This window comes from Thermomyces dupontii, assembly GCF_041956625.1.
Source record: "Thermomyces dupontii strain NRRL 2155 unplaced genomic scaffold VTN31scaffold_2, whole genome shotgun sequence".
NCBI classification, from domain to species: domain Eukaryota; kingdom Fungi; phylum Ascomycota; class Eurotiomycetes; order Eurotiales; family Trichocomaceae; genus Thermomyces; species Thermomyces dupontii.
This window is the reverse complement of record NW_027192308.1, coordinates 2,007,105-2,019,383: the sequence shown is the minus strand read 5'-3', so window position 1 is coordinate 2,019,383 and position 12,279 is coordinate 2,007,105. Positions and strand designations below refer to the sequence as shown.

Sequence of the window (12,279 nt, the reverse complement as noted above, 5' to 3'; positions counted from 1 at the left end):
GAAATTCGCCGAACCCCAAGCCATGTGTCTACTATGTCATGATCAACTCGGAATAGCAAAGCCAACAAAGTAGACATTGCTTCGTTTGGAGGGACACTTCAGTACTCATTCGGATAAGCAACGGCAATGACCGACAACGCGGGCATCTCGTTCGACTCCTTCTGGAATACCATTGACGGCCAGCGAAGGGGCTCGTCCCGTGTAAGCCATGGAACTGATCCGGCAACAGGAAAGCCACTGTGGGATGTTCCCATCGCCTCCGAGCAGGACGTAGATGAAGCTGTTCGAGCGGCACAGAGGGCGTTCCCGGAGTGGTCGGCCACAGAATATAGTACCCGTGTGCAACTACTCAACCAATTCGCCGATGCATTTCTACAGTTGGCTCCTCAGTTTACGGCACTGCTCCAAGCCGAAACTGGTCGACCGGTACGTGAGTTGCAGTTTCACACCTCGCGTGTCAATATGTTCCGTTCATCTTGAGTTTCTGGCGGAATAGGATCTCGCTGATATCTGGTTTAGAGCGATGTCGCTCAGATCGAGATCCACTGGTCTCCCCTTTGGCTTCGACATCCGGGTGAGTTGGAGAATGGAGCGTTGGTCAGAGCAGACAAGCTAACAGACATAGCATCCGTGACTCTTCCTAGTGAGGAATTGAAGGATGAGGAGAAGGAAGTGACCATCAGATATGAGCCTCGAGGGGTGGTGGCCGCCATTTGTCCTTGGAACTGTAAGACTTGACAGTTCGATTTCTCAGACTGTTTGCTGACAGCTGCCTGCCAGATCCCGTGATGCTAGGTGAGATTGGAAACGATTAGGAGATGATGTGGATGTTAACCTGGACAGCGTTTGGCAAGATGGCGCCGGCACTAGCTGTCGGGAATTGTGTCATTGTCAAGCCTTCGTAAGAGCATCCACATCTTTAGAGGGGTATGCACTCATTCGCAGCAGACCCTTCACGCCATATACAACCCTGAAGTTTGTAGAGTTGGCGCAATCCATATTTCCGCCTGGCGTTGTACAAGCGTTGGCAGACGAAGGCCAGCTAGGACCCCTTCTGGTTGATCACCCTGGTATTGCTCATATCTCATTCACCGGCTCCACTTCTACAGGGAAGAAAATCATGCAGGCAGCGGCGAAGACGCTCAAAAAAGTGACATTAGAGCTGTTAGTACCCCGTTCTCTCCTGATTTTGCAGACCTGGCTGACAAGATTAGGGGAGGAAACGATGCTGCTGTCGTCTTCCCTGATGTAGATGTCGACAAAGTGGCTCCTCAGGTCGCGATGGGCGCGTGGTGGAACTCCGGTCAGTCATGTATCGCCATCAAACGCGTCTACATCCACAAATCCATCTATGAACGCCTCCTCCGAGCCCTTGTGGACTTCACTCGGTCCCAAGTCAAAGTCTCTAATTCTTCAAGTAACGGTGCCACCATCCTTGGTCCAATCCAGAACGAGATGCAGTACAAAAAGTTGAGAGATCTGATCGAGAAATGCCGGAACGAAGGACATAGGTTTGCCTTGGATCAGCCACCTACGGCGCAGGAGGAGCTCGCACAACAGTCGCTTGAGTCAGGGTTCTTTCTTTGGCCTATGATTGTGGACAATCCGCCGAAAGACTCGTCACTGGTCACTGACGAGCAGTTTGGTAGGTTCCTAAAGGGATAGGACAGGACGTAAATTGCGCTGACAAGTCATCCAGGTCCAATCATTCCCTGTATTCCCTTTTCTGATACTGAAGCCGTGATTGCCGCGGTCAATTCCACACCAACGGGACTAAGTGCCAGCGTATGGGGCGGGGATGCAAAGACAATGCAGAGAGTGGCGGACAGTTTGGATGTAGGGACGGTCTTTATAAACGGGCCCTCACGTCCGGATCCCCGAGTTCCATTCTCGGGACATAAGGAGAGTGGTATTGGGGTCGAGTATGGATTAATGGGCCTGATTGAATACTGCCAGGTAAAGTCTGTCGTGAAGTACAAAGCATCTTGACGCGATGAGTGATTACCTATGGTCATCCTACTACTGTACCTACCACCTGCATCCCATTTCATGATGTGATGTGCTATGATCCAGTACCTATACGTACTGATCAATGTTCCGAAATTTCAACAGTATCAACCGCATCGCGTCTGCTCACATCTCGATCTCATTGTCCTTCGACCAAGGGACTTCAGTAGATGGCGAGATCATCCAGCGTAAATCATTTCAACCTATCTCCCAGGCCCGCGCCTTTTTGTCTTCAAGGGGTTCTTTTTGAATTTTTCGCGGAATGTGCGGAGTAGATCGTGGTATTCACGGTTTCCCTCATTGGAAAGCTGCTGTCCGCAATGTCGTACCTACGGTACGAATCATTTGATCGGATTCCTGATCGTGACATGGAATATTTCAAGCCATCGCCCAAGCAACTTTGCATCTAAGTTGCAGATAACCATTAGTTAACTCCAATGTCCGTATATATACAGTCTGATTCAGCTATGAATAGGAAACATGAGTGCGGATGGATTCCGAGCGCGTTGCCTCAGTCCTTCACGGGCCCTTCCTGCGCTAGCTAGTCCCTAATCGGAGTGCGGGGCAACGCCAAATCGATGGATGACTAAGCAGCGGGGACCTTGACAATGATTTTCATGTGCCAGCTTGAAGATGACGAATGGTAAATTCGAAAAACATTCTTTCCCATCCTCTCAGTTATGTCGCGCTGAATGCGAAACCGAGATCAAATCATCCTACTCAGAGAGTCGGACCGCGGAGGCAGTGTCCATGAAGTCAGTTCTCCCTAAGCAACTGGCCTGAAAGACAAGCAACTACCCGACAAACTCCCACCTGCAGTCGAAATGGACGATCCAGTCCGATTGACGGTCTTGATCTCGGGCAATGGCAGCAATCTCCAGGCAGTGATTGACAAGATTCAATCTGGCGAGCTTGCGAATGCGAAAATCGTCCGCGTGCTCTCAAACCGTAAGGACGCCTTTGGACTGGAGCGAGCGAAGCGAGCCAATATCCCAACCACGTACCACAACCTTGTCAAGTACAAAAAACGGCACGCGCCTACGCCGGAGGGAGTGCAGGCGGCCCGGGAGGAATATGACGCGGAACTGGCACGACTGGTGCTGGAAGATGCACCAGAGTTGGTTGTCTGCTTAGGGTTCATGCATGTACTCTCGACCAAGTTCCTCCAACCACTGGAAGATGCAAAGGTCAAAATCATCAATTTGCATCCCGCCTTGCCAGGAGCATTCAATGGCACTGTAAGTCAAGCGGCGACCGAGTTTCGTGGTCGTTTGCGTTGTTCTGTCGTTGGTTCATATTCGGCTGATGAATCGGTGCCCTCTGCCGCTGCGTTGTATATATAGCATGCGATCGAACGTGCACATGCCGCCTGGAAGGCAGGGGCCATCGACAAGACCGGTGTGATGATTCATCACGTGATCTCGGAGGTGGATATGGGGCAGCCTGTCTTGGTCCGAGAGATTCCGTTTGTTAAGGGAGAGGACGACGATTTGATGAGCTTTGAGCAAAAAGTTCACCAAGTGGAATGGGGTGCGGTTGTCGAAGGTGTTGGAATTGTGATTCGGGAGATCCTCCAGACCCGTGCCAAGGGTTCTGGTGCCGCATGAAACCTGTCACATTTCCTCTCCCATGGGTTCTCGGGATTTGATCGCAAGAAGGCATGCGCAGGCTGCAGCATTCGGTTTCTCATGTCAGAACGTCTCCAGTCTCCACTGGATCGCTCCGAAGTGGTTGAATGGCTGGTGACACCGTCCAGTTATTCTACCTTAGGCTGTCTATCACGATGAGGGGAACGGAATAGCCGATTGCAGTTACGATTTGTGTGCCCAACGCACCGGTTCCATCGTGGCTTCAACTTGGGCTGTCACGGCTGTGTACTCCGTACTCCGTAATCAATCTCTGAAATCTAGTTATGCAGGATGCAGCTGTCCATGGAAGCTTCAAATGAACTTTGTAACCTTACGCTAGCGCATGCCAAGGTCATTCTCGATAAGGTTCGCCGGAAATATGATCCCTGGCAAGTACGGAGTAGTTAGGTTAATTAGAAAATCTCAGCTGCCGTCGATATAGTACTTATCACACTTTAAGTGCTCCGTAACTCCGATGGACCGTGCTCCATCCTTGCATCGACGCAAGTGGTATGACCAGCGCTACGGCTGTGTGATGGATTACGGATAGAGCTGGAAATGATTGTCATCAACTTCTCACTACGAGTACTACCGTAGGTTAGCTACTTCATAGCTTCATATTGCCTCGATTCTTTCTCTGACAGTCCTAGTGTCAGTCTCACAAATCACAATGAGAATGTTTTCGATTCCGAGAACCCTAACATTTTTTTTATCCACGGAGTATTTCCTTCGTACTCCGCCGTATGGAATAGTTAATTGACTGTGCCCTTGCAGTCGGTTCCTCTAGCTCTCGCACTGCTCGTACTCAATGAAGAACTAGGTACAGTATCCTTCGGCGTTGGTGAGTGGTCCCCTTTAGTTAAAACTTAACCTAGTTATTCACCCTAGTTTCGGTGACTCATGCAGGCCTTCAGATAGTACTGATTGGCGTTGGCCTCCGGCGTCAACTGTCAATAACTTGTTATTCCAAGCTGGAAGAATTCTACCCCGTATGGGACGGTTGTTTTTCGGTAAGTTTGAGCCTATTGGCCAAATCAGCCTTGGCATTCTGCGCTGATCAATCACGCTGTGTGTCTAGCTCCACTTCTGACATAGGTTAAACTCCCCCTGGGCCAATCATGTTCACAGCTGTCAAGGCTTCCACGGACTCCCTCCTTCTGTCTTGGTGTTCTGTCGCCCTTCTTTGCTGTTTCTGTGCTCCCTCTCAACCAGAACCAGCTTCTTCCCAATTTAGAAGGCGGCTCGACCCCTACCAGGTCCAGACCCACAATCTTGTCTTTCTTGAACCTCCATCAGTCGGCCCCAGCAGCCACAGGGAACACTAACATAAGGGCTGACTAAGCTCCGTCGCCCTGGAACATCCGTGATTGGTGCATTCGACGGAGATCTTCAACCATGCCTAATCCCCCTCTTCGGTGCGCATCATACATACACATACATACCTCCACCCCCAGAGCCTCGCCTTTTTTTTTCTTTGAGCGGCGCGTCCTCAGCAATTCATAGTACTCAACTAAACTCTGGCGGCGCCGCTCTTGATTGCAACCCCCCGGCACCACGTCCATGCCGCCCTCTTGACGCTTTCCGCCCCCTCCGCCGTGCCTATCGCGCCTGTAACCGCCAACCTCGCGGTGCGAGGTTAGTCCCGATCAAATCAATCAATCCCGTCGGTTAACTCTCCCCGTACGGGCCCCCCAGCTCGGATTGCACGACTCCATTTCCCGCTGCGCTCGGGGATGCAAGAGACCTGCGGCCGCAGCGATAGCTCTCATGATGTTAGAATATTCAAGTTCCGTCTAGGTGTCCCTGCGGCTTCGACGATCTCCTCAATGTGACCAACCGCGCCGAACGTCCCTCACTCGATTAGTCGATCAGTTTCCTCGTTCGCTTTTTGCATATAGATTCGATCCTAGCACTAGACGCAGAGGGAACAATTTGAATTACCAGCTGGGCAGTCTGTTCCCGGTAATCCTCTTCAATTGGATGCTGCGATCTTGAAAATCTAGTCCATCTCGCTTCTCGTCTTCACTGAATCGAGCTATGGCTCAGTTCTTTCAGCAACTGGGCCATCCCATGGATGTCCGCCAAGATCCTGCAAACATGCAGGCCTATAGCCCAAGCCACTACCCGGCCTATCCGATCCTTCTCGGGCCCAGTCAGTTGCCGGAATCTGTCGCTTTCTGGCATAACACCCCATTGCCGCCGGAGGTGTCGCCACCGCCGCTTTTTGCGGCAACCCAGCAACAATCGTTAGGGGAACAAAAGAAACATAAGCGAACACGTAGTGGATGCTTCACTTGCCGCCATCGTCGAATCAAGGTATGCTTCGCCTTTTCTCCGAATTGACAGGCCAGCTCTGATCATCTTGTACGCCAGTGCGACGAGGCTCGACCCACCTGTGAAAGTGAGTGGTGCTAGATTCGTTAATTCCGAGGCGGCGGGGTTCTGATGCGCTACTTTTCATTGCACAGGGTGCCGAAAGGGAAATCGGGAGTGTGTCTATCCATCGCCAATAACCAAGTCGTTCAGTCGCACTTCGTCCAAGTCACGAGACAGGAAAATTATGCCGCCAGATGTGGAAGCATCCGAGGATGATGCTAAGGAGGCATTTGGCTTGGACGTGGTCCCAGATGAAGACGAACCCTCTGGGGCAGCAATTACATCCTCTGTCTCCCGGAAAGCAGAATCCACTGTGTCCAAAAAGCAAAGCGCGCAGTCGTTACGCAGGTCAGAATCTAGGAGAGAATTGTCAGAAACATCGTCCAGCAGCAAGACGAAGTCGGAATCACCACAGTCCGACTGGACATTCAGGTCAAATACCATGAGTCCTCCCAGCAACACCCCACGCCGCCAGCCGCTGCGGGATATTTCCAAACTCGCAGAGACTCACCATCTTCCTGATGATGTTCGATATTTTCTGAGCTACCATCAAGAGAACCTCAGCCACCATCATTACCTAATGCCATTTGAAGGTGATGGTTTTTTCCGTGGGACTCTTATCGATCTCGCCATGCAGTATGAGCCCCTGCTGTACGCCATTGTCGGCTTCGCAGCCTATAATCATACCTTACATCAGCCAAACGGCAAACTGAGCCATTTCCTCAAGTTCTATAATCGGTCTCTTTCCCTACTGCGGAAGTCGTTAGCAAACCGCGATAATCATGACGAGGCCATGTTGGCGACGATCCTGCAGTTGTCGACCTTTGAGGTTTGTCTTGCCCCTCGATCGTCTTTATCAAGACACATGAATCGTGGATCTAACAGTGGATTCATTGCTCAGGAGAGTATTGGCGATTTTGTGAACTTGGTGGACCATCATCAGGCTGCAGACGCCCTCATCGCCGAAATTTTCACTCCGCAAAGTGCCACTCAGCATGAGCTTCGTCGCCATCTTCTCCTTTGGCACTCCCGCTTCGATCTAGTTGCAGGGCTGTTGTCCGGCAGTGAGGCGATTCTCGGTCGCGAGTGGTACGTGACCGTGCTGGAGCATGACATGCAACAGGCGCAGCTCTACCCGGACGACTTTCTCAAGCAGATTCGCCTAGTCAATTCTCATATCCGCATCTTTGCGCTGGATATGGCATCGCTGCATGCCAAGCTCTCACGAAACCTGGTCACAATGGACCAGTACATGGCCGAGGTTGAACGCCTGTCCGGCATTGTCGCCGAAATGCATCGACTTCTCACGCGATTCGATAGCTCTGAGGAAGCTGTTCTCTCGCGCCCTGCCGTGCCCCTCCAAGGGCCAGACGATGTGCTCAACACCGACCTGCCCTTACGATTCTACACCGGCTCCCTGTTTGCTTTGAATTTCATGTGGACCAATTTTGTCAGCACGGTGTTGATGTTCCGGTACCAGACGCATCTCACTATTCAGCAGCCAAGCGGACCGGAACTTCAGCGGCTGGCGCTGCGAGCGTGTCATTTAATCGAGTCTATCATACGGTGGCCGGACGCCGAAGTCGGGGCGGTAAATGCATTCCATAATTGCCTTCCGCTCGTGGGGATGTTTCTTCCTCGCGACCAAAAGCACATTATGTGGGTTAGGAGGATGCTTGCTCGAGTCGAGAGTAATGGGTAGGTCCATCGTGACTCGATAGTATTTCTCTTTCTTTCTCCATCACGCTCTAACTGAATGTGCCAGGTATATCCACGCACCAAAAGTCCGAGCCAGCCTTGCCGAAGTGTGGCAGATTCCCGAGCTGAATGAGTGGTGGGTGCCCGACGATGACGGATGCCCTCCAGTCATTAAGGAGATTCGAGCGTTGACGGAGGAGCGCACGACGAACCCTCGCGACCATTTTCGAGAAGACCTGCGGGACATGAAGTCGCTGTTCCAAAAATTATCATTTGACGACAATGTCAGTCCGACGAGCAGCACGACAACGAGCGGCATGCTCTCGAGCCCGTCACCGACACAGTCACCTATGTCGGGGCAGGGGTAGTAAGAATCATGCCTCGAACGGAGAAAATAGATTTGATCCCAGCGGGCTTATTACGCTGTCCCTTTTTTTTGAAGACTCTTGATGAGGGTTCGCTGCCCAGATGACAAATTATTCAATGCAGGGTGTTTGTGAGTCTGCGGTGGCTTGTATCATAGAACCGCTGTATATGATGACGATGACGATGATGATACCATATTATATCCGGGGTATGAGTACACGTAATGGGAATGGATGGATTGAAGTATCTTTACAGTTCAGGATCAGGAAGATAAATTAAGGGTCACAAAAACCCCTCTTTCTATCCATTTAATTACTAGGTTACATCTCCATGCTCACAAACCGTGCCTGGTGCGTTTGAGGAGCACGAATACCCGATCAATTAGAATTCCACTGTTTGACTTCAATTGTCCCTCTTCATCGGCACCTCCTTGGCCAAAACGACCGTCTCATAACCACCAACCAACTCCTCCATACTCTCCCCGGCCACCGGGCCAAGATGGTCCTCTCCCCAAGGCAGGGCATCCACGTCAATATCCCACCCGAGCAGGCAGCGGAGCACAACGCGCGCACCGGCCTTGCTCATCACCACGTTCCCTTCCTTGCACCGCTCGTCGCAGACGCACTCGAGGCATCCGCCGGGCGTGACGCACGCGCAGGCCTCGATGCGGCTGAGCGCCCGCTGCAGCAGCGAGTCAATGAACTCGAACGCTTTGCCTGCCAGGCCGCTGCCGCTGCCAGAGCGGCCGCCTTTGGTGTCGTAGAAGGTCAGCCGTGCGGGGCGTTGGCGGTGTGATGGTGACAGTAGCGGCTCTGAACTTCCGTCCTTGTTGTTGTTGTTGTTGTTGCGTCGAGAGGCATTCACCTGGTTGGTTTGCCGACTCGAGCGTAGGAGGTTGGTGCCTAGTTCCTTCTTCGCCACTTTGCATTCTGTCCGCATGTCCCCCGGCGTCGAGATGATGTATGTCGGGAGTAGGGAGAGGATGGCGTGCTCTGCCGCGTGGATCGCAGCGGCGGCGTTGAGTCGGCGCGATGCGAGGATCTCCAAGGCCCGCTTCGGCACGTCCATCCAGACTCCCTTTGTGTGCCTCTCGATGGGCGGGTTGTCCACCTGCACGGCGTCCAGGATGCGGCCCCGGCTGTCGATCTTGAAGAACCCGTACACCACTGCGCGGATCCGAACCGACCCGAAGTAGGCCTTGGTGGTGGTGTCGGAGCTCGCGTCGTAGCCAATGTCCCGAATTGCTTCCGTCTCGATCGGGTCAATGTCCGTGAAGTCACGCTGCTGCGTGTTCCAATCAACATGCACTCGCGACACCCGTGCAAAGCGCCGCTCCGTGTTGAGCTCCTGGACGAGATAGGTCTGCCCCTGATGCATGAAGATGCCACCCTCGTAGATCGTAAAGATGGCTCGTGATTCTTCCACCTCTTCCAGCACGACATTCCGCCCGTGCGTCGTGTCGATCACCGCGAAGCTGTTCTCTTCAATGTCCCGAATCGATACGTGTCGCGCTGGTTGCGGTCGGAACCGCTCGTGGCAATGGTAGAACCCCATCCCGTCAGGCACCAGCCTTGTCGCCGCAATTGATGGCAGTTGATCTCCAAAGTATACCTGATCCTCGTCCGGCCGAATCGGCATCTCAAACGCCGCGCACTGAATATGGCCCTCCAACACCAGCTCATTCCTTAAATCCACCTGCGCTTCGCAATCCGGCTTGGAGAAGATCTCGTCGGGATTCTTCATGTAGTACTGGTCCGCCGGAAAGCTTTCGCCGATTAGGACGGACAGCGAGTCTCGGTTTCGACGTCCCGCCCGCCCGCTCTGCTGTCGGAGGTTCGAGATCGAGTAGGGGAAGCCGACAGTGATGACAGCATCGAGCGACCCAATGTCTACCCCGAGCTCGAGCGCGTTGGTCGCTACAATCCCCATCAGCTTGCCCTCGAACATGTCCTTTTCGATCCGTCGACGGTCTTGCGGACTGTAGCCGCCACGATATCCCATGACCAGGGACGCCACGTCGCCCCGCCCCAGCGCCTGAAACTCCTTCTTGACGGCCTGAAGCACAATCTCGCAATACTTTCGAATTTTGCAAAAGGCAATAACCCGAACCCCGCGCAGCACCAGCTGGCAGAACAGACGCGCGGCCTCTGTGACCGAATCTCCCCGGCCAGACGTCGGGTCGTTCGGGTCCTTGAAGGGTGTATTCCAGCACAGGAACTCCTTCCGACCAGACGGAGAGCCATCAAAGTCAATCACCTTGACATCGTCGATGCCAAATATGGTCTTCATATGCTGCTCCGGGTTCGAGATCGTCGCTGAACATGAGACGAACTTCACATGCCGGTTGCCCACCGCCGCGCATATTCGACGTAAGCGTCGCATAACCAGCGCGACGTGCAAGCCAAAGATGCCGTTGTATGTATGCAGTTCATCAACAACTACAAACTTGAGATTCTTCAAGAAGGTCCGCCACCCGCTCTCCTGCGGTAGTATTGTCACATGCAGCATGTCCGGGTTGGTGAAGATAATGCGCCCATGATCGCGAATCCCATTCCGATCGCCCATGGGCGTGTCCCCGTCGTATGTCTCCACGACGACGTCCTCAAGCCCTTCCATCACCTGCAGGAGTTCCTTGATACTGCGTCGTTGGTCCTGTGCTAACGCTTTCGTCGGGAAAATGTACAGTCCTCGGCTGTTGATGTCTTTCTCCAACTCGTGGAGCATGGGGATCTGATAGATCAGCGACTTTCCAGAGCTGGTCGACGTAGAAACAATCACGTTGTGGCCTTGATAGAGGGCGTTAATTGCTTCCGCCTGATGCGAGTAGAATTTCGTTATTCCTTTGCAGTTATACAATGCATTGACGAGACTTTGTGATAGCCGAAAGTCAAGATCGCCGTACACGGCAGGCTGGGGGTCGATAACGCGATGTCCGTTTGGAACAATCTGGCCCGTATACCAATCCAGCTGTTTGATCTCTGCTATGATTTCGGAAATGGACTTGCGCTCCTTGGGAATCTGGTCAGGATGCGGCGTCATCACCGTTCCGCTGCGGCTTCGGACCGGCGGCACCGGGATATACGCGTCTTTGTTCCGTTCAAGGCTCTCTGTCGGATCCACGCCTTCATCTTCACATTTGGCCAGATACGCGCTTACAGCATCGACAAATTTCCCGTTTCTCTTCTCGATCAGTTTCAGCATTTGTTGTTGGCTGTATGCTGGCATTTTCATATCATCTTTTCTGGATTTTTTCGTTGATCGCTCAAGTTCCTTGCTCTCTCTGTTCTGAACCTGGCGTCTTAAATCCTCATCAATGAACTCGAATAATAATAGCTCTTTCAAGTCCTCGTCATAGTGATTTCCAGGGTCAACAAACTGGGTACTTTCATGAGGCCCCGTGCCAGTCATTCCGCCGCTGGCAGATAGTGCTGATAAGTCTGTGAGTTGATATTCATCCCTGTCACCGTCAACAGAATCCATCGCTTCCAGAATCGCTTCATCGACATATTCAAATCTGATTGCCCGAGGAATTAGGACTTTCACTTTGGCAATGTCCTCGATTGTCAGTTGCCGACCGCCCATCTGCATCTCAACAGCCTTCTTAATTTTGTTGAACGTCGTCGCCAGATGCTTCCTCGTACAGAGGAAGGTATATACCAAATTCAACGCCTTATGCGTCTGCGACAGCAATTTGAACGATTCGGGCCAGGCGTCGTAGGAGACACGGGGGGGATTCGCGGCCGTCGAAGTCGTCTTTTTCTTCCGTGATGAAGCACGAGATTTGGTCCTCCCGTCAACATTATGGTCGCTTGTTTCTTGCGACTCGCCAGTGTTCTTGTCCTGCGCGGCGGATTTGTCCTGGTTTTCCGCAGTTTTTTGGACCGCCCTTGGTGTCTCCGTTCCAAGATTGGTGTTATCAGCAATTCCGCCTACAGACTCTCCGTCCGTAGTTCTCTTCCTTTTCGTGGCAGTCATCAAGGGCTACACCACGCACTTGTGACCTGTATGACTGTTCCTCCAACGCGCGTGTCGAGCCGCGTCGAATCTCTCTCGCGTGGTCACGTGCCAATATTACCCAACATACCGGTCATAACCTTACCTCACTTACTCGTAGTTACCTCAAGTGGCTTCACGGTCCAACCGTAATCCAGAATCGTCAATGCTGAGCGTCACTCTGGCAACTGACTGGCGGGAAAAATGCGAT

At 52.5% G+C, this 12,279-nt stretch overlaps 5 protein-coding genes across 5 annotated transcripts; 4 read left to right on the top strand and 1 right to left on the bottom strand.

The window, feature by feature from the left end:
• Positions 1-126: 126 nt before the first annotated feature.
• Positions 127-1,989, top strand: VTN31DRAFT_3130 (uncharacterized protein; the record flags this gene model as incomplete). Its single annotated transcript, XM_069403376.1, has 8 exons — positions 127-426; positions 520-574; positions 626-727; positions 781-795; positions 844-901; positions 949-1,164; positions 1,215-1,645; positions 1,700-1,989. 8 exons carry the CDS (start codon positions 127-129, stop codon positions 1,987-1,989), a joined length of 1,467 nt encoding a protein of 488 aa, XP_069262563.1.
• Positions 1,990-2,831: 842 nt separating this feature from the next.
• Positions 2,832-3,614, top strand: VTN31DRAFT_3129 (uncharacterized protein; the record flags this gene model as incomplete). The annotated part of the gene is made up of 2 exons (XM_069403374.1): positions 2,832-3,245; positions 3,351-3,614. The coding sequence occupies 2 exons, from the start codon at positions 2,832-2,834 to the stop codon at positions 3,612-3,614; spliced, it is 678 nt and encodes a 225-aa protein (XP_069262562.1).
• A 22-nt stretch (positions 3,615-3,636) lies between these two features.
• On the top strand, positions 3,637-4,730 carry VTN31DRAFT_3128 (uncharacterized protein; the record flags this gene model as incomplete). Its single annotated transcript, XM_069403373.1, has 5 exons — positions 3,637-3,749; positions 4,286-4,355; positions 4,410-4,476; positions 4,550-4,645; positions 4,714-4,730. 5 exons carry the CDS (start codon positions 3,637-3,639, stop codon positions 4,728-4,730), a joined length of 363 nt encoding a protein of 120 aa, XP_069262561.1.
• Positions 4,731-5,732: 1,002 nt separating this feature from the next.
• On the top strand, positions 5,733-8,077 carry VTN31DRAFT_3127 (uncharacterized protein; the record flags this gene model as incomplete). The annotated part of the gene is made up of 5 exons (XM_069403372.1): positions 5,733-5,951; positions 6,009-6,036; positions 6,104-6,840; positions 6,913-7,709; positions 7,777-8,077. The coding sequence occupies 5 exons, from the start codon at positions 5,733-5,735 to the stop codon at positions 8,075-8,077; spliced, it is 2,082 nt and encodes a 693-aa protein (XP_069262560.1).
• Positions 8,078-8,477: 400 nt separating this feature from the next.
• Positions 8,478-12,050, bottom strand: VTN31DRAFT_3126 (uncharacterized protein; the record flags this gene model as incomplete). The annotated part of the gene is made up of 1 exon (XM_069403371.1): positions 8,478-12,050. One exon carries the CDS (start codon positions 12,048-12,050, stop codon positions 8,478-8,480), a length of 3,573 nt encoding a protein of 1,190 aa, XP_069262559.1.
• Positions 12,051-12,279: the final 229 nt, after the last annotated feature.